Here is a 21,371-nt window from a genome sequence, read left to right on the forward strand (position 1 = left end):
TTTACTTACCTCATAAAAGCTCAAGCGTTTAAAGACATCCTGCACATAACATGTTATAAAGTAGAAGGTAACAAATTGTGAATTATGAGAAGAGTCAAGAGAGAAAAGAGAAAAAATTTGATGAAAGACTTCTTATTCTTATTTTTTTACATTCTTCTACAAATTTCTTGCACATAACTATAATAGTGGCAAGGAGAACATGATGACTTATACTCTACTTAAAGAGACAAAGACAAGTGTAGAGGAGCTAATGACAAGTGGTGAACAAGTGTTACACCATAAAAAAAAGATAAATGTAGAGGGCTAATAACAAATGGTGAACAACTGTTACACCATAAGAACATATATTGCATGCAGGGCCGGCCCGTAACAATGGACTGTCTAAAGCAAAAAAAAAAATTTGAAGCTTGACTAACATATTATGGAAAGTATCATAAATATTAAAAGTATCATAAAGTTACCACACTGGGGGATTCGAATAAGAAACTTGACTAACATATTATGGAAGCTTAACCATGGACTACAAAGGGTTTTAATAATTTGGATCCCTCAAAAATACTTATTTATTTATTGTGATGTCTAAAGCTCTTGCTTATTGGGCATTAGCTCTTGGACATGCATGATTGTATGTAGGGTGTATATGTCATTCAGGTGGAAGACACTTGTTATGATGGATAATCATACCTATTTTGTAACAAGCATAAAAATACACTTGTTATTTCTCTTCATTTCCTTTTCCTATATCCTTAAACTTAGATTCATACAATCTTAATCACTCTTAGATTCATACAATCTTAACCACTCTCCAGAGTGCCTTAACCATTAAAATAACAACATAATATATTTTTGATGAGTAAGACTATATAATAATACCTATGATAGGACATAGATATCTCAACGGCCCATATGTGCTAAGAGAATTCCCATCGGTTATATCGATGGGATCTCTTTTATTTTTTAATAATTAAACATAATAAAAACAAAGTCAGTTTGAGTCTCTCTTGTCTTGCCAAAAGTTCATCGGGTTCGTTAATGGTGCTATCACAGCTCCACTACGTACCATCTCGTCAACACCTGGCAACACAGAGATCCCCAATCTACAGTATGAATCCTAGTTCTGCACAGATCAGCTTAACCGTTCGTGGCTCTTTGGAACTCTGTCAGAAGAAGTACTCGGGTATGTTCACAATCTCACTACCTCGAGAGATATCTGGATATATTTAGCTGAGAACTTCAATAAGAGTTAGCCCTGGGCATAATATCTGAACCCGAATCCCAAACTCAACCCAAAGTAGGTTGTTCGGTTTGGGTTTGGATTTTGTGTAAAACCCGATTGAGGTGGTTCGGTTCGGGTTCGGATTTTGTATAAAACCCGATCGAGTTCAGTACCTCTGAGGTTCGGATACCCGATCGGGTTCGGCTAATATCTGAACCCGAAATAAAACCCGAACTAATCCGAATTAAATGTAAAAATACATCTAGGGGGAATCGAACCCAGTACCTTGGACATTTAAGGGTGCATATTAAACCATTTTGCAATCTTAGTTTCTTTGTCCTAATGTGAAACGTTAAATATTTATATATATACATGTGTTCTGAAATTTATAAAATGAGAAAAAAAAAAATTTGTTCATGATTTTTTGAGTTCGGGTATACCCGAATAACCCGAACCCGAACGGGAAATACCCGAACCCGACCCAAAAGTACAAAAAACCCAAACAGGTTTTATATGTCTAACCTAAAAACCCGAAAACCCGAACCCGATCGGGTTCGGGAACCCGAATGCCCAGGGCTAATAAGAGTAGTATAGCTAGAGAATTTACTCTCCGCCGCAGTTTATAGGTTCTAGACAAAAAAAGACATGACCTTTGCGGCTTACTGTCGAGAGTTTATAGCCATCTGTGATGCTCTAAGTTCCATTAGTAAACCCCTCTGAAGATATTTGGGTTTTTGAATGGTTTGGGTCGTGACTATGATCCAATCACAACTGTTGTTCAAAGCTCTCTCAGCAAGGCCTCTCCTCCAAGCTTTGGTGATGTTGTCTCAGAAGTCAAAAACTTTGACACCAAGCTTCGGTCTTACAACGTTCCTGACTCTGTTACACCTCATCTGGTGTTTCAAGTTCAAAAAACAGGTTATGGCAACAAGTCACGAGGCGGATATCGTGGTCAAGGAAGGTCTTCAGGGCAAAACAGAGGACGTGNGTTCGGATACCCGATCGGGTTCGGCTAATATCTGAACCCGAAATAAAACCCGAACTAATCCGAATTAAATGTAAAAATACATCTAGGGGGAATCGAACCCAGTACCTTGGACATTTAAGGGTGCATATTAAACCATTTTGCAATCTTAGTTTCTTTGTCCTAATGTGAAACGTTAAATATTTATATATATACATGTGTTCTGAAATTTATAAAATGAGAAAAAAAAAAATTTGTTCATGATTTTTTGAGTTCGGGTATACCCGAATAACCCGAACCCGAACGGGAAATACCCGAACCCGACCCAAAAGTACAAAAAACCCAAACAGGTTTTATATGTCTAACCTAAAAACCCGAAAACCCGAACCCGATCGGGTTCGGGAACCCGAATGCCCAGGGCTAATAAGAGTAGTATAGCTAGAGAATTTACTCTCCGCCGCAGTTTATAGGTTCTAGACAAAAAAAGACATGACCTTTGCGGCTTACTGTCGAGAGTTTATAGCCATCTGTGATGCTCTAAGTTCCATTAGTAAACCCCTCTGAAGATATTTGGGTTTTTGAATGGTTTGGGTCGTGACTATGATCCAATCACAACTGTTGTTCAAAGCTCTCTCAGCAAGGCCTCTCCTCCAAGCTTTGGTGATGTTGTCTCAGAAGTCAAAAACTTTGACACCAAGCTTCGGTCTTTCAACGTTCCTGACTCTGTTACACCTCATCTGGTGTTTCAAGTTCAAAAAACAGGTTATGGCAACAAGTCACGAGGCGGATATCGTGGTCAAGGAAGGTCTTCAGGGCAAAACAGAGGACGTGGTGGTGACTCTTCTCGGGGCAGAGGTTTTTCTCAGCATCAAACCAATCCTCGAGCTACTGGAGAGTACCCCGTTTGTCAGATTTGTTGACATGTTGGTCACCTTGCATCCGACTATTGGAACAGATTTTATGAAAACTATCAACGTCCTGATGTTCCACAAGGGTTCTCCTCCCCTCAAGTCTCCGATGGATTGACTGGGTTACAGGCTCTGGTGCTACTGCACATGTCACTCCCTCTGCTAACAATCTACAGTCTGCAACAACCTACACTGGGAATGACACTGTTTTGGTTGGAGATGGAGCCTACCTTCCTATAACACATGTTGGATCCACCACTATCTCTTCTTCTGCAAGTAAGATATCCTTAAATAATGTTTTGGTCTGTCCAGATATCCAAAAGTCTCCTGTGTCTGTCTCGAAACTTTGTGGTGATCTGCCTTGTGGAGTTTAGTTTGATTATAATAATGTCTCTGTTGTTGACATACCCACTTAGAAGGTGGTGGCAAAGGGTCCTCGAAGTAGTGGCTTATATATGTTGGAGAATCAAGAATTTGTTTCTCTCTTCTCTAATCGTCAATGTGCAAGCTTCTAAAGACATTTGGCATCATAGACTTGGGCACTCAAACTCTCAAGTTCTCCAACAACTAAAGACCAGCAAGGAAATAAGTTTGAATAAGAGAAGCACAACCTCTATTTGTGAGCCTTGTTAGATGGAGAAGAATAGTAGATTTCAGTTTTTTTCTTCAGACTCTTGAGTTTTTTGTCCTATGGATCGGATCCATTGTGATCTTTGGGGACCATCACCAGTTGTATCTAATTAAGGTTTTAAATTATGCAGTTTTTGTGGATGATTTCTCCCGGTTCACTTTGTTTTATCCTATGCGTGCTAAGTCAGAATTCATCTCTATATTCAAAGTATTTCAGAAACAAGTTGAGAATCAATTCAAGACTAAGATAAAAGTCTTTCAGAGTGATGGAAGAGGAGAATTTACCAGTAATGCTCTGAAACTCTACTTGTCTGAAAATGGAATAATGCACATGATTTCTTGTTCCTACACCCCTCAACAAAATGGGGTTGCAGAGAGGAAACACAGGCACATAGTAGAGCTTGGTCTGACAATGTTGTTCCACAGTTATACTCCTCTGCATCATTGGGTAGAAGCTTTCTTCACTGCCAGTTTCATCACCAATTTACTTCCTACACCAACACTGAATAATTGCAGTCCATATGAGGTTCTCTTCAGTCAGAAACCAAACTATTTGATGCTAAGAGTCTTCGGTTTTGCTTGTTATCCCTGCCTTCGTCCTATGGCTACTCATAAATTTGATCAAAGATCTCTCCAATGTGTTTTTCTTGGTTATCATACTCAGTATAAAGGGTATAGATGTCTCTATCCTCCTACAGGCAAAGTTTACATATCTCGCCATGTTGTATTCGATGAAGATTGCTTCCCCTTTCAACAACAATACAAGTCCCTAATTCCATCATATCAGACTCCTTTTTTTCAGGCTTGGCAATCTGCTTCAGTGTCTCCAATTTCAACTTTTGCACCACAACATGACTCCATATCATCAGTTAACCCTAGTCAAGAGAAGACTTCAACGTCAAGTCCAGCTTCTGAGAATGTTCCTGCTGACGTCGTGGATCAAGAGAATACTCAAGTTCACAGTGATTCTGAGACTTCTTCGACTACAGAAACTGACAACTCTGCTGCCGAAGACAATATACAGGAAGATCAGCTAGAAGAGGAACAAGTTAATAAAACTCATCCTATGACTACAAGGGCAAAAGCTTGGATTCATAAACCTAACACTAGGTATGTTCTCCTCACTTCTCGTTTTGCTCCTGAAGAACCAAAAGATATCACTGCTGCGTTACTACATCCAGGATGGAAATGATGCTGCTAATGATGAAATAAGAACGATTCACATGTTACACACATGGGATCTAACGAAACCTATAGAGGACATGAACATTTTGGGGTGTAAGTGGATTTTTAAAACAAATTCAAACCAGATGGATCTGTAGACAAACTCAAAGCTCGTCTAGTTGCCAAAGGGTTCGATCAAGAGGAGGGGCTATATTATCTTGAAACATTTAGTCTAGTAGGTTGAACAGCAACTATATGAATGGTCCTTGATGTTGCAACTTCAAAAGACTGGGAAATCAAACAGCTTGATGTATCGAATGCTTTTTTACATGGAGAATTGCAGGAACCAGTATTTATGTTGCAACCTCTTGGATTTGTTGACACACAACGACCATCTCACGTTTGTCGACTCACAAAGGCTCTCTACGGTCTTAAACAAGCTCCAAGAGCCTGGTTTGACACCTTCAGCAAGTATCTGATCAAGTTTGGATTCACCTGTAGCAAATCAGACCCTTCACTGTTCACATATCACAAGGATGGTAAGTCACTTGTTCTCCTCATATATGTTGATGATATGCTCCTTTGAGGGAATGATCTGGCTCTGCTACAAGCCCTTCTCACGTCTCTGAACAAACGATTCTCCATGAAAGACCTTAGCGAGCCTAGCTATTTTCTTGGAGTTGAGATTCAGAAATGCTCCACTGGTTTTTTTCTTCACCAGACAGCTTATGCCAAGGATATCCTTCATCAAGCTGATATGTCAAACTGCAATGCAATGCCTACTCTGCTTCCACAAAACTTGGACAAACTGAATCCTGAACTGTTCTTGGAGCCAACCTACTTTAGAAGCCTTGTAGGGAAGCTTCAATATCTCACCATTACACGACCTGACATTCAATTTGCAGTCAACTTCGTGTGCCAAAGGATGCATGAACCAATAGTCTCAGACTTTGGTCTCCTCAAACAAATTCTACGATACATCAAGGGCACCTTACATATGGGACTACACCTACGAGAAGTTCTAATTTGTCCTTGTCAACGTTCTGTGATAATGATCATGCAGGTTGCAAGAAGACTCGACGATCCACCACAGGGTTTTGTATTCTCCTTGGTCCCAATCTCATCAGCTGGTCAGCGAGACGGCAAGAAACAGTCTCAAACTCGTCAACAGAGGAAGAATATAGAGCACTTACAGCCACAGCTAATGAGATAACATGTATATCATTCATGCTTCGCGATATGAGAGTCTCTCAACAGTATCCTACCTTGCTCTGGTGTGACAATCTCTCTGCAGTTTATCTAAGTGCTAATCCTGCTCTTCACCAACGCTTCAAGCATTTTGATACTGATTATCACTACATTCGGGAACAAGTTGCCTTGGGACACATTGAAATACAACATGTTCCAGCACAGCTTCAATTGGCAGATATTTTACTAAGTCACTACCTTAACGTGAGTTTGAAGATCTCAAAACCAAACTCAGTGTTGGTGTTTCACCCACCACGAGTTTGCGGGGAAATGAGATTAAGTATGTATAGTGGGCCAAAAACTAGTCCAACAAGGTAAAAACCCAAGTCAGAATTCAAGTCAACATCCTCAAGACAAGATTGACTGTACTGCAAAACCCCTTCTCCATTTTTTTTTCGTTATGGTACTAAAGAATAAAGCTTAGGATCATAATTCACGTTTTAAATAGATTCCTTTGCTATCCTGTCGAGATGTTGACTAACTTAATTAGAGAAGACGTGAAGGTTCTCATTTTCATTTAATGAAATAATTAAAGAGAACAACCCATCTTCAAAAGAAGAAAAGAGGAAGAAGAAGACTAGCGTGCCAGTTTTGGCGTGTGCCTAAATAAACTGAGAAACAAATATATTCACCAAATATTCTACTTACGAAATCAAATTTAGAAGAAAAATAAGAACTTCGGCGTGTAAATTTTCCACTGTTTTATGTTCAAAGTTCAAACACACTTAGATAATATTTGGTTTTTTTCTAAACTATGTGAATGTATTAATTTTTTTTTCTTTCTGGAATATTAAAACTGTGAATCTGTGATAGCTTTGAGAAATAGGTTTCTCTGGGTTTTTACACGGAGAGCTGTTTCAGGGAACTGTCTTTTCGTTTTTGCTGGTTCACGAAGTTGCTTCCAAGCACAATTTGATTTTGAAATCTCATTGCTTTTAATTTAGTGAGTTTTGTTAGTTAAGGTTTTTGGGTTCTAAAACCCCAAAGCTATCAACTTTGTTGTATGTGATGAATTAGTCATGTCAATTTCTCAGATTTAACTTATGGGTCAACTTTAAACTGATCATAGCACCTGAAATTTGCAGTTTTTTTTTTACTTGATTTAGTGGGTTTTGTTAATTAGGGTCTTACGGTTCTTAAACCCCAAAGCATTCAACTTTGTTTGGTATGATGAATTATTCTTGTAAATTTCTCAGATTTAGCTGATGGGTCAGTTTCAAATTGATCATAGCACTTGTAAATATAAAGTTTTTTGGCTTGGTTTAATGGGTTTGTTGATTAGGGTTTTAGGGTTCACAAACCCTCTCGCTCGCTCTCCCTTGCAAATTTCTCATATTTAGTTAATGGGTCAACTAAAAACTGATCATAGCATCTGAAATTTTCAGTCTTTTCTTGGATTTGTGAGTTTTGTTAATCAGGGTTTCAGGATTCAAAAGTCCTCTGTATCTTGCATTAAGCATTCAACTTTGAACTTTGTAATGAATTTTTCTTGTAAATTTCTTAGATTTAGCTAATGGGTCAACTTAAAATTGATCATAGCACCTGTAATTTGCAGTCTTTGGTTATTCTTTAATTGCAAAGATAATAAATACAAATTAAAGGATAAAAAAAGATACAAAGATGCTTCTTGTCTACCGTTGTGGTGGTTTACTTCTACTGATACCGAGATGCTGTTTTAAATTTTTTTTTTTTTAAATTTGCAGGTTCCCAAACTTCTACGGTTGATTAAACTAATACCAGAAACATGTGCTTCAAAGTTGGAACTTGAAGACTTGAAGAAACACAACACAGTCACCACACAGGTTAATCCATTTTTTTAATCATCATCTTAAGCTGCATTTACATTAATTATAATTAATGAATGACACCAGAGGTGATTAAGGGTGTGGATCTTGATTCGATTTTGTGCTTGAGACATTTTGCTACGGTATTGTCCCCTTTGGTTGCTGCGTTTGGCCGTGCTTCACGGCATTTTGCTAGTGTATAAGGAAGCAATCTGCTTCTCTAATTGGCTTTTCTATTGAAATGAGAACCTTTTTTTAATTTGATTATTCTACAAGTTAACAGTTTAATAAAGAGGAAATAAAAAGAAGTTCTGAATCATGTTGCTAATCTAATTGGTTTTAGAGTCAGTTTCTCTGTATTTGAGGCTTTGTTTTCTTCCTTTTGGTCCTTCTCTGTGTTTGTGCTTTTAGATCTCCAAGGGAAGAAGTTAAGTTAGTTGCATAAAAGTATCAATCTCTGGTCCCCACCCTCAGTTCTTGGAACATCCTCACTTTCTATTTAAGGGAATGGCTTTGGTTATGGTTAAACTAATTTGGAAGAAGTGGAGGTTGTGATCCTTGAGGCTTTTTTTGGTGGTCTTCTTGCAAGTCATTTATCTTTACCTCTTCAAGAGTTTTTTCGCCTAGGGGAAGAAGATGAAGTTCATGAAAATTGGTTCGAAGCCAGATTCGTTCAAAACTGATGGGAATAATGCCAGGTAACAGTCAATCTTGATCAAGTTTAGCTTATTATTGCAATCTATTCTTTTGTTTCTTCTTGTTGTTTGTTTGTTGCAGCTGTTAGTTTAATGTTTATATGTTCTGAAGTCTCTCATCTTGTAAAACATCTATTAAATTGAATCTTGATGCGAAAGGCTATGGTCAAGCTTTCATTATGAATTACTTTTTCTTTCAAAGCTTGTTCTTGTATAGAGAAAATATCATAAACAGAGTATCTAATTGATGATAGCTGACTTTAGATGTTGATTTTATCTCACGCAGGTACGTGGAAAATGAACTGGCTAGTGACATTAGCGTCAATGTTGATGGATCAAGATTTTGTTTGCATAAGGTATGTACCATGGTTCTGTAAATGACTTATCCTCACATTCTTATGTAGTTGGGTTTTTATTAGTCATGGTGCATCTTAAGGTGCAAATCTCTGTGTGCTAGTCCCACAGAAAAGACTTTAACCGGTCCATAGTTCTTCCCATTAGTGGTAAATTTGTATGGACTTTTACGGTTTTCATCTGAATCTTGTGAAACCTATTGTTCAGACATCACGCATCAATTTTAGATTAATAGTTTTACATAATCCATTAGTTTTGATCTGATGAATGATATAGGTAAATCAAGAATATTCAAATATTAGCATTTTATACAAAGAGATTATCAAAGCTGATTTTCCAAACTGATCGCATATTTGATGATTCTGTTTTATCCTTTGCAGTTTCCTCTTCTTTCAAAGTGTGCATGCCTACAAAAGTTGCTCTCAAGCACTGATAAGAACAATAGCGATGAAGTTGATATCTCTGGTATTCCCGGCGGCCCAACTGCGTTTGAGACATGTGCAAAATTCTGTTATGGTATGACAGTAACGCTAAGTGCGTACAACGTTGTGGCCACCAGATGTGCAGCTGAGTATCTAGGTATGCATGAGACAGTCGAGAAAGGTAATCTCATCTACAAGATTGATGTGTTCCTAAACTCAAGTCTCTTCCGTAGCTGGAAAGACTCCATCATTGTTCTTCATACCACCAAACCGTTCTTACCGCTATCTGAGGATCTCAAATTGGTTAGCCTTTGCATTGATGCCATAGCCAGTAAGGCCTGTGTCGATGCTTCCCACGTTGAGTGGTCATATACTTATAACAGAAAGAAGCTTCCTGAAGAAATCAGCGGGGCGGATCAAATCAAGGCTAGAGAGGTTCCACATGATTGGTGGGTGGAGGATTTGTGCGAACTAGAGATTGATTATTACAAAAGGGTTATAATGAACATCAAAACCAAATGCAGACTTGGTGGAGAAGTGATTGGAGAAGCTTTGAAAGCTTATGCTTATAGAAGATTATTGGGTTTTAACAAGGGTGTGATGGAGCAAGGAGATTTGTTGAAGCATAAGACAATCATAGAGACACTTGTTTGGTTGCTTCCAGCTGAGAAAGACAGTGTCTCCTGCGGTTTTATGCTTAAACTGCTGAAAGCAGTGACTATGGTTAACTCTGGAGAGCCGGTTAAGGAACAGCTTGTAAGAAGAATAGGACAGCAACTGGAGGAAGCTTCTATGGCTGAACTCTTGATAAAGTCGCATCAAGGAAGCGAAACATTGTACGATGTGGAGTTAGTGAAGAAGATAGTTATGGAGTTCATGAGAAGAGATCAAAACAGTGAGATAGAGGTTCAAGATGATGACGATGGGTTCGAAGTTCAGGAAGTAAGAAAATTACCCGGGATATTATCTGAAGCTTCGAAGCTGATGGTGGCAAAACTGATAGATAGCTACCTTACTGAAATTGCAAAAGATCCAAACCTTCCTGCATCTAAATTCATTGATCTCGCTGAGGTTGTTACTAGCATCTCCAGACCCGCACATGATGGTCTCTACCGTGCCATTGACATGTTTCTGAAGGTAACTTCTCTTTTCTGGCATACATTTTGAGAGGCAATCTAAGTTTGGTTTCAATTTGTGTTTTTGGTTGTTCGATTTGTGGTTTGGTTTTCCTGATATTGGGTTATACACACAGGAACATCCAGGAATCACAAAGGGAGAAAAGAAAAGGATGTGCAAAATGATGGATTGCCGAAAACTATCAGTAGAAGCGTGTATGCATGCTGTGCAAAACGACAGGCTCCCATTACGAGTGGTGGTCCAAGTACTCTTCTTTGAGCAAGTGAGAGCGGCTGCTTCATCTGGAAGCAGCACACCTGACTTGCCCAGAGGGATGGCAAGAGAACTACGCAGCTGCGGGACCTACGGTAGCTCAAGATCAGTGCCAACGGTCATGGAAGACGAATGGGAAGCGGTTGCAACGGAAGAGGAGATGAGAGCATTGAAGAGCGAGATAGCCGCGCTGAAGCTGCAGGAGGAGAGTGGGAGGAAGAGCATGGACAAAGCAGGGGCCACGGCGAGAAGCAAAATGAGAAGCTTGATAAAGTCCAAGAAGATTTTTGGGAAGAAGCTGCAGTTGCAAAGCAAAGGAGGAGGAGAGAAGAACAATGGAGGAGGAGGAGGTGGGTCGGATTCGTCGGAAAGTCTTGGATCTATGAACGCTGGCGAAGAAGCTGCAAAAACCGCAACGCCTTCGAGAAGCTTGACTAGGAGGGTTTCTGTTTCTTGATGAACAAGGTTTTTTACAAACATGTTTTACTTAGGTTTATCTTCAATATCACGTCAGATTATATGAAATCAACTGTAATTTCTTTGATGTTTTTTTTTTTGGTCTGTTTGATACAAAAGAACCTTTATTATAAGAGATATTTAGAGCTATACACGAAAAATGAAAAATTGTATCGTAGTTAAAGCATAATCACAATCCTTCATCNGCAAAACTGATAGATAGCTACCTTACTGAAATTGCAAAAGATCCAAACCTTCCTGCATCTAAATTCATTGATCTCGCTGAGGTTGTTACTAGCATCTCCAGACCCGCACATGATGGTCTCTACCGTGCCATTGACATGTTTCTGAAGGTAACTTCTCTTTTCTGGCATACATTTTGAGAGGCAATCTAAGTTTGGTTTCAATTTGTGTTTTTGGTTGTTCGATTTGTGGTTTGGTTTTCCTGATATTGGGTTATACACACAGGAACATCCAGGAATCACAAAGGGAGAAAAGAAAAGGATGTGCAAAATGATGGATTGCCGAAAACTATCAGTAGAAGCGTGTATGCATGCTGTGCAAAACGACAGGCTCCCATTACGAGTGGTGGTCCAAGTACTCTTCTTTGAGCAAGTGAGAGCGGCTGCTTCATCTGGAAGCAGCACACCTGACTTGCCCAGAGGGATGGCAAGAGAACTACGCAGCTGCGGGACCTACGGTAGCTCAAGATCAGTGCCAACGGTCATGGAAGACGAATGGGAAGCGGTTGCAACGGAAGAGGAGATGAGAGCATTGAAGAGCGAGATAGCCGCGCTGAAGCTGCAGGAGGAGAGTGGGAGGAAGAGCATGGACAAAGCAGGGGCCACGGCGAGAAGCAAAATGAGAAGCTTGATAAAGTCCAAGAAGATTTTTGGGAAGAAGCTGCAGTTGCAAAGCAAAGGAGGAGGAGAGAAGAACAATGGAGGAGGAGGAGGTGGGTCGGATTCGTCGGAAAGTCTTGGATCTATGAACGCTGGCGAAGAAGCTGCAAAAACCGCAACGCCTTCGAGAAGCTTGACTAGGAGGGTTTCTGTTTCTTGATGAACAAGGTTTTTTACAAACATGTTTTACTTAGGTTTATCTTCAATATCACGTCAGATTATATGAAATCAACTGTAATTTCTTTGATGTTTTTTTTTTTGGTCTGTTTGATACAAAAGAACCTTTATTATAAGAGATATTTAGAGCTATACACGAAAAATGAAAAATTGTATCGTAGTTAAAGCATAATCACAATCCTTCATCATTTTAAAACTTACCTTGAGCATAATCATAAGAGATATTTAGAGCTATACACGAAAAATGAAAAATTGTATCGTAGTTAAAGCATAATCACAATTGTATCGTAGGAATCGCCTCCTCCTGCCCTAACCTACCGCTGTTGCCTGAAGAATCTGAGTCCTCAGCCAACCAATTACCTTCGCTCCCTTGCACAACCGCACCATCGGTGCCTGTTCAAGCGACAAATGAAATCCCTAGATCTGGAAGTTTGACTGAACTCCCTAGACCTGAAATTTCGAATGTAGCAGCTACAGAGGGGAACAACAAGCCCAATGTACCTGCAATTGAGGATCCACAACCTGCTGATGCAAGTCCCTGGAAAGCACTTGTAAACGGTAGTACGGTACAGCTCGAGAAAAAGGGCACACCGTTCACTCTCGATTCTGGAGAGGTTTGTGTTACTATCCCAAATACCGTCATAGAGAAGAACAAGAAGGCCTGGGATAGTTTCATACTTGGTCAGTTCTACGAGGAACCGCCGCACCGTGGAGCTGTACATGCTATTGTCAATGGCATTTGGAGTAGGCAACGTCGAGACATCACGGTTTCAAAGATGGAAGGTAACTCTTTCCTCTTTAAAGTTCCCTGCCCAAATGCTAGGCGTAGAATCTTGAGCCAAAGTCTATGGCAAGTAGACGGGCAGACTATGTTTGTAGCCAAAGGGACTCCAGATGTTATTCCCACAAAACCCGAACTCTCAATGGTTCCTGTATGGCTGGACTTTCATGGAGTGCCACTGGAGTTTTTTAACAGAGAAGGCCTTGAGCATATTGTCGGATTGGTTGGTCATCCAATCTGTCTGCATCCTCACACAGAGAAGTTAACAAATATTGAGGTGGCGAAAGTTTATACGGTCATCGACCCCAGGAAACCACTTCCCGAAGCAGTAAATGCTAGGTTCGAATCTGGACAGATAAAGAGGATTCGTGTTACCAGCCCGTGGCTTCCTTCCCTATGTAGCCATTGCAAGAAGATTGGGCATACGGTGGCTCGATGCACAAATAATCCACCAAAATGTCAAGAATGTGGTTCGGTGAAACACGTCTCTGAATCCTGTCCGCGAACGGGTTCAAAGAAAAGACCTGACAAAGCTCCCATTCTCAGTCAACTTCCCATAGTAGGAGGAAAGGCCCCGATACCAAATGGCACCTCAACTCAGAAAGAGGCGATATGGAAACCAGTTCGATCTTCAAAACAGAGCAAACCAGGGTGTAAAGAGGTTGGAGAACCAAGTCATCACCCCATTATCAGGAACACTCCTCACACGGTGGAGTTAGATGAGGGTCAATTGTGTGTCGACCTCACCAAAAATCTCTTTGCGCATCTGTCTCCGTCAAGGGATACAGTTAAGGTGCCGGGAGATACCTTAGAGTCAGATAGCTTGTCTGGAGAAGATGATAACGCAGAAGCAGAGTCAGATCGTTTTCTGCGGGTTATCTCCAAAAGACTGCTAAAGAAGAAAGATGGGAAAGCAAGGGTTAGAGGCCCTCAAATCCTCTAATTTTATATCCGTCTGATGGATATTTTTTGTCGTAATGTTAGAAGATTTAATGATCCAGTAAAGCGGAGATGTTTTAGGAAGTGGATAAAGGCGTATAAGCCTCTTTTTGGTGGGATTGTAGAGACTCACGTCAGTCCTGACAAGGCGCAGCATATAGTATCGCGCGTCCTTCTAGGCTGGAATTTTTCTCATAACTATGAATTCTCGGAGATAGGGAAAATATGGGTCGTCTGGCATCCAAGTGCTAAGGTCTCGGTCCTCTCAAAATCACTTCAGATGATCACCTGCTTGGTAAAGCTTCCTTTTGTTCGCTCAGAAATTATAGTTTCTATAGTCCATGCCTCTTCTGTTAGTTGTGAGGCAAGGAGAGGGTTATGGTTGGAGATCCAGTCTATGTCTGTGTCGTCTGTGGTGTCAAGTAAGCCCTGGGTACTGGTGGGAGATTTCAACCAAGTTCTGACCCCTCAAGAACATTCAAAGCCTACCTCAACCACGCAGTCAAGGGGGATGAGAGATCTGAATCAGTGCCTTATCAGTCAAAACTCTTTGATTTGCTTTACTGCGGAAATACATTCACTTGGGCCAATAATCAGGCTAGTGATCCCATTGCTAAAAAGTTGGATAGACTGCTAGTAAATGATGAATGGATGCAAAAGTTTCCCAAGTCACTCGCAGTCTTCGGTGAGCCTGGTTTCTCGGACCACAGTCCTTGCTGTTTGTTTCTGGAGAAAACCAAGCCAAAGATAAGGCAACCGTTCAAGTTCATGTCCTTCTTAAATAAGAATCCTGACTTTGCCCCTTTGATAAATGTTTGGTGGTCTGCCTTAAATCTTGATTGTTCAAAGATGCTAAAGGTTTCTAAAAAANCAACGGAAGAGGAGATGAGAGCATTGAAGAGCGAGATAGCCGCGCTGAAGCTGCAGGAGGAGAGTGGGAGGAAGAGCATGGACAAAGCAGGGGCCACGGCGAGAAGCAAAATGAGAAGCTTGATAAAGTCCAAGAAGATTTTTGGGAAGAAGCTGCAGTTGCAAAGCAAAGGAGGAGGAGNTGAAGAAATCAGCGGGGCGGATCAAATCAAGGCTAGAGAGGTTCCACATGATTGGTGGGTGGAGGATTTGTGCGAACTAGAGATTGATTATTACAAAAGGGTTGTAATGAACATCAAAACCAAATGCAGACTTGGTGGAGAAGTGATTGGAGAAGCTTTGAAAGCTTATGCTTATAGAAGATTATTGGGTTTTAACAAGGGTGTGATGGAGCAAGGAGATTTGTTGAAGCATAAGACAATCATAGAGACACTTGTTTGGTTGCTTCCAGCTGAGAAAGACAGTGTCTCCTGCGGTTTTATGCTTAAACTGCTGAAAGCAGTGACTATGGTTAACTCTGGAGAGCCGGTTAAGGAACAGCTTGTAAGAAGAATAGGACAGCAACTGGAGGAAGCTTCTATGGCTGAACTCTTGATAAAGTCGCATCAAGGAAGCGAAACATTGTACGATGTGGAGTTAGTGAAGAAGATAGTTATGGAGTTCATGAGAAGAGATCAAAACAGTGAGATAGAGGTTCAAGATGATGACGATGGGTTCGAAGTTCAGGAAGTAAGAAAATTACCCGGGATATTATCTGAAGCTTCGAAGCTGATGGTGGCAAAACTGATAGATAGCTACCTTACTGAAATTGCAAAAGATCCAAACCTTCCTGCATCTAAATTCATTGATCTCGCTGAGGTTGTTACTAGCATCTCCAGACCCGCACATGATGGTCTCTACCGTGCCATTGACATGTTTCTGAAGGTAACNTTTTATATCCGTCTGATGGATATTTTTTGTCGTAATGTTAGAAGATTTAATGATCCAGTAAAGCGGAGATGTTTTAGGAAGTGGATAAAGGCGTATAAGCCTCTTTTTGGTGGGATTGTAGAGACTCACGTCAGTCCTGACAAGGCGCAGCATATAGTATCGCGCGTCCTTCTAGGCTGGAATTTTTCTCATAACTATGAATTCTCGGAGATAGGGAAAATATGGGTCGTCTGGCATCCAAGTGCTAAGGTCTCGGTCCTCTCAAAATCACTTCAGATGATCACCTGCTTGGTAAAGCTTCCTTTTGTTCGCTCAGAAATTATAGTTTCTATAGTCCATGCCTCTTCTGTTAGTTGTGAGGCAAGGAGAGGGTTATGGTTGGAGATCCAGTCTATGTCTGTGTCGTCTGTGGTGTCAAGTAAGCCCTGGGTACTGGTGGGAGATTTCAACCAAGTTCTGACCCCTCAAGAACATTCAAAGCCTACCTCAACCACGCAGTCAAGGGGGATGAGAGATCTGAATCAGTGCCTTATCAGTCAAAACTCTTTGATTTGCTTTACTGCGGAAATACATTCACTTGGGCCAATAATCAGGCTAGTGATCCCATTGCTAAAAAGTTGGATAGACTGCTAGTAAATGATGAATGGATGCAAAAGTTTCCCAAGTCACTCGCAGTCTTCGGTGAGCCTGGTTTCTCGGACCACAGTCCTTGCTGTTTGTTTCTGGAGAAAACCAAGCCAAAGATAAGGCAACCGTTCAAGTTCATGTCCTTCTTAAATAAGAATCCTGACTTTGCCCCTTTGATAAATGTTTGGTGGTCTGCCTTAAATCTTGATTGTTCAAAGATGCTAAAGGTTTCTAAAAAACTCAAGGCGTTGAAGAGAGTGATAAAGGACTTCAGTAAGGACAACTACTCGCATTTGGAGCAGAGAGTCTCTGAAGCTTTTGAGGAACTACGAAGGTGCCAGCATCAGCTTCTCACCTCTCCTACTCCTCAATCTTCGCTCTTAGAGAGAGAGGCTCATATGAAGTGGAGTACTCTAGCAACTGCAGAGGAAGCTTTCCTCAGGCAGAAATCCCGTATTTGCTGGCTTGAAGAAGGTGACAATTGCACAAAGTTTTTCCATAGGGCGATGATGTCCAGGCAGAGTGTGAACCAGATTTTGTTCCTTATTAATGAAAATGATCAGATTATTGATACAAAGGAAGGAGTGCAGAAACTAGCAGTGGGATATTTTCAAAATCTCCTTGGTGTCAACAATCAATTTCATGCTCCCTCCATTGAAGATTTAGCTGTTATAGTTCCGCATCGATGCCCAGAATCCGCTATTCAAGTCTTGTTTAGCCCCTTCACCCCTGCGGAAATAAAAGAGGCGTTCTTCTCGTTGCCAACGAATAAAGCACCAGGGCCTGACGGTTATTGTGCAGAGTTCTTCACAGCACATTGGAACACGGTAGGGCAGGACATGATCGATGTTGTCTTGGAGTTCTATCACTCGGGTCAAATCTTGAAGCAATGGAACTCAACCGTTCTGACTCTCATTCCAAAGACACCAAACGCTTCAAGAATGTCTGAATTCCGACATATTGCATGTTGTAACACCGTGTACAAAGTTGCCTCCAAGCTTCTTGCAAACCGCCTCAAGGCTATCTTACCGGATCTTATTGCAAACACGCAGTCAGCGTTTATCCCCGGAAGGCTGCTTATTGAAAACGTTCTGTTAGCAACGGAATTGGTACAAGGCTACAATCTCAAGAGCATCACAGCCAGGGGTATGCTAAAAGTTGACCTGAAGAAAGCCTTTGATTCAGTGCAGTGGGAATTCATCCTCAACACGCTCAAGGCTCTCAACTTCCCACCACATTTTGTCAAACTCATTACTGAATGCAACACAACGCCTACTTTTTCCATATCAGTAAATGGTGAATCTTGTGGTTTCTTCAAGGGTGCGAGGGGCCTAAGGCAAGGGGATGCTATCTCCCCTTACCTCTTCACTCTCGCGATGGAAGTCTTCACACAGATGCTCAACAATGGTTACAACAATAACACCATCGGGCATCACCCCTCGGCTTCAAACCCGCAGGTAACCCATCTTGCCTTTGCAGATGATATAATGATATTTTTTGATGGTCAAGAGGGATCTCTGCAAAACATCAACAAAGTTTTACAAGACTTTGAAGCCATCTCTGGTTTGGCGATGAATAAGGAGAAGACAGACCTTTTTCTTGCAGGAGTGAACCAAGATGAAGCCTCGGAGTTTAACACTCTTGGCTTCAGACTTGGTTCACTCCCCATTCGGTATTTAGGTCTGCCACTGATGCATAGGAGGTTGAGGTTATGTGATTACAGGCCCTTGCTGGATAACCTAACCTCCAGATTTACAAGCTGGTCGGCTCGAGCACTTTCTTATGCAGGACGCAGAGAATTGATTGCCTCTGTAATTTATGGAACTGTCAATTTCTGGGCTTCAGCGTTCATTCTACCACAAGGGTGCATAAGAAGTATTGAGAGTTTGTGTTCACGGTTTTTATGGTGTGGTGATATCAACAAAAAGCCGAACACCAAGGTTGCATGGAAGGCGTTATGTATGCCTAAGGATGAAGGCGGTTTAGGCTTCAGATGCATTGCCAAATGGAACAAAACACTCTGCTTAAAATTAATCTGGAGGCTGTTCAATGCTTCGGATTCTCTTTGGGCAGACTGGATCCGGAATAACAAAATCAAAGATGGTGTTTTCTGGCTCATTGACGAAAAGAAGCAAACGTCTTGGACATGGAAATCTCTTTTGCATTTGAGACCCCTTGCAAACAGGTTTCTTCGCTGCGAACTGGGAAATGGTGAAAAGATCTCCTTTTGGACTGACTGGTGGTCTCCGTTTGGTCCTTTGATTCAGTTTCTGGGTCATACGGGTCCTTCTCAGACAGGTATACCAATCTCGCACACGGTTTCTCAAGCCTGCTTAAATGATGGATGGCATCTCAGACCTGCTAGATCTCCACAAGCGGAACTCTTGCATATCCACCTCACGACACAAACAGCGCCCACTCTGTGTAATGAACCGGATAGATTTCTTTGGAAAATTGATGATGACCTCTTGGACCATTTCAGTACTAAGAGAACCTGGGAGGCTGTCAGGCACCGTCAAGCATCACCACTTTGGGCAAAACAGGTGTGGTACAAAGGGGCTATCCCAAGACACGCTTTCATGCTATGGATCACTCACCTAAATCGACTACCCACAAGATCCAGGCTGGCAAACTGGGGAATGCAGGTTGAGGACAAATGTTGCATATGCGGGCTACAGTCTGAAAATCGAGAGCATCTTTTTCTCCATTGTGAGTTAAGTGAAGTTTTGTGGTTGCAAAATACTAAGAGGCTGGGATACAATCCTTTTGTTTTCCACACCTGGGATGCGTTTACGGGTTGGTTGGATATGTCGGATGCAACTTCCTCCCAGACACTGCGAAGATTGGTGGCGCAAGCAACTATATACTCCATTTGGACTGAGAGAAATGTGCGCCTTCACAATAACCAGGCAACACCACCGCACATTCTATTCAGGTTTTTGGATCGACAGATAAGAGACGCCATTCTTGCAAAGAGCCACCGGAAAAATTTCAAACGGCTAATGGAAGACTGGCTTAAATATGCTTACTGAGACTACGAGAGTCCCTTCTAGTTGGTCTGTTTTTCGGATACCTTTTGTCTTTTAATTTTTTTGTGGCAAAAGCTATCACAGAGTCTCACATCGCTATTGTAATCAGTACAATTGAGTTTCTTAAATGAAAATTCACAGTTTTACAAAAAAAAAATAATCACAATCCTTCTTCATCATTTTAAAACTTACCTTGAGCTTAAACCATGAGACATGAACAAAAATTACCTTCATGAGGTTTTAAACTACTACACCACATATATATGGAGTATTTGTGATGTTTTAAAGCACCAGCTTCATCAGCTTTTTTACCATAGGTGAGACATGAATAGAATAAGAGGGGGTATTGAATTTGGATTTGGTAGGATTTTGTAGGATTTTAATATTTTAGAATTTTGAAAGATTTGATTGAGTTTTTAGGAGATTTGATTAGTTTTTAAAGTTTTTATATTTAAAATACAAGAAAATGAATGAGATTCTGTAAGATTTTGTTATTAAACTTAGGTGATTTTAGAATATTTTGGAACAAAAAAAAAAAGTGTGATCTCGACATCGTTTTACTCTGTAAAATAAACACAGGCTCTCTTATGTAGTATTCTCTAAAATAATTCACAGAAAGGACAAAATGTTTACTTTTTTAGTATTGAACATATGGGCAAATTGATATACTTTGCGTTGCTTGGGGTGCTCTATTGCAACAGCCCTCAAAATTCGTGCATCAATCTGCAGTAGAGTCAAAATATATATATACAATATGGTTACGGTTAGACTACACGAAAGACATGAAAATAAAGATGATTAAGCAGCAAAAATCTAAAACAGTGTCAAGTAAGTGAAACTATTTGATCAAAACTAATATCCAAAAATACAGCAATTAAAAAGCACACAGATAGATGCTTTGATCAATATCTCACTGCTGGACTTGGTAAAGTTGTACTTAAATCAAATAAAGAGACCAGTTTTGTTACCTGAGGAAATATTTCAGTTAGAGTGCGATAAACAGAACCGAAACCCATCGCTGAATTGCTCTAAATATAAACCCTGCAGAGAAAACAAGCCAGATGTTATCTTAGAATTAGAATGGCCAACGAAGAAGAGAAAACAGCACAAACCAGATGTTATCTTAGAATTAGAATGGCCAACGAAGAAGAGAAAACAGCACAAGCCCTTCGTGTATTTGGGAGATGAGAAGCGACTGCTGCGAGGAAAAGGAGGAAGGAGAAGAAGAGAGGAACAAGTGTATTTATGTGTAAATTGTGTTAGGGACCGAGATTTCTTTTTTATGTTTAAAAGACTTGCGGACTTTTGTGTAAATTGCTTGCGAACATATGGGCAAATTGATATCCTCTCCTTCTGGCGTTGATGTTTTCTCTCATTCTTTTGGCAAACTTTCTCACGCTTGTCATTGTTTGCACCTGGTATCATCACCTCCTGCTTGAGAATGAGGGGAAGATTGGTTGTCTTGTCCTTGTGATATTCCGACTCACCGAGCAGCTACCGTTGTTGGAAACAGAATTAGACTCAACACCATTATTCACATCAGTCTCGTCGTGGTGGAAACGACCATATTGTAGTGGTGGTGGGTCAGAAGAAGCAACGGAGACAAAATCAAAATCTATAGATTTTAGTTCAGTTTTATAAATCATTGATTCAATAACAAAATATTGTAAGTTATTTTAAATAATTTTACATAAATCTAAGTTGAATAACAAAAGATTTTATATAAATCTAAGTTGAATAACAAAAGATTTTATATAAATCTAAGTTGAATAACAAAGGATTTTAAAATACTCTAAAATCTTTTAAAACACAAGTTCAATACCCCTCTAATACTGTAGTTAATTTTTGTTGATACACAAAAGGAGTTGGAACTTGAGATTCTTTAC

General features: G+C 40.4%; 1 protein-coding gene across 7 annotated transcripts; it reads left to right on the forward strand.

Moving 5' to 3' along the window:
- Positions 6,702-12,443, forward strand: LOC104766684 (BTB/POZ domain-containing protein NPY2). 7 transcript variants are annotated; one of them, XM_010490619.2, is made up of 6 exons: positions 6,704-6,815; positions 7,834-7,932; positions 8,326-8,612; positions 8,896-8,965; positions 9,344-10,522; positions 10,638-11,231. In XM_010490619.2, the coding sequence occupies exons 3-6, from the start codon at positions 8,551-8,553 to the stop codon at positions 11,229-11,231; spliced, it is 1,905 nt and encodes a 634-aa protein (XP_010488921.1). In that variant the 5' UTR covers positions 6,704-6,815; positions 7,834-7,932; positions 8,326-8,550. The 7 variants fall into 7 exon arrangements, with proteins under 7 accessions (XP_010488917.1, XP_010488922.1, XP_019097136.1 ...); XM_010490615.2 differs by having other exon boundaries at positions 6,702-7,932; XM_010490620.2 differs by having other exon boundaries at positions 6,702-7,932; positions 8,419-8,612.

Source organism: Camelina sativa, chromosome 19 (genome assembly GCF_000633955.1).
Source record: "Camelina sativa cultivar DH55 chromosome 19, Cs, whole genome shotgun sequence".
Taxonomy (NCBI): Eukaryota; Viridiplantae; Streptophyta; class Magnoliopsida; order Brassicales; family Brassicaceae; genus Camelina; species Camelina sativa.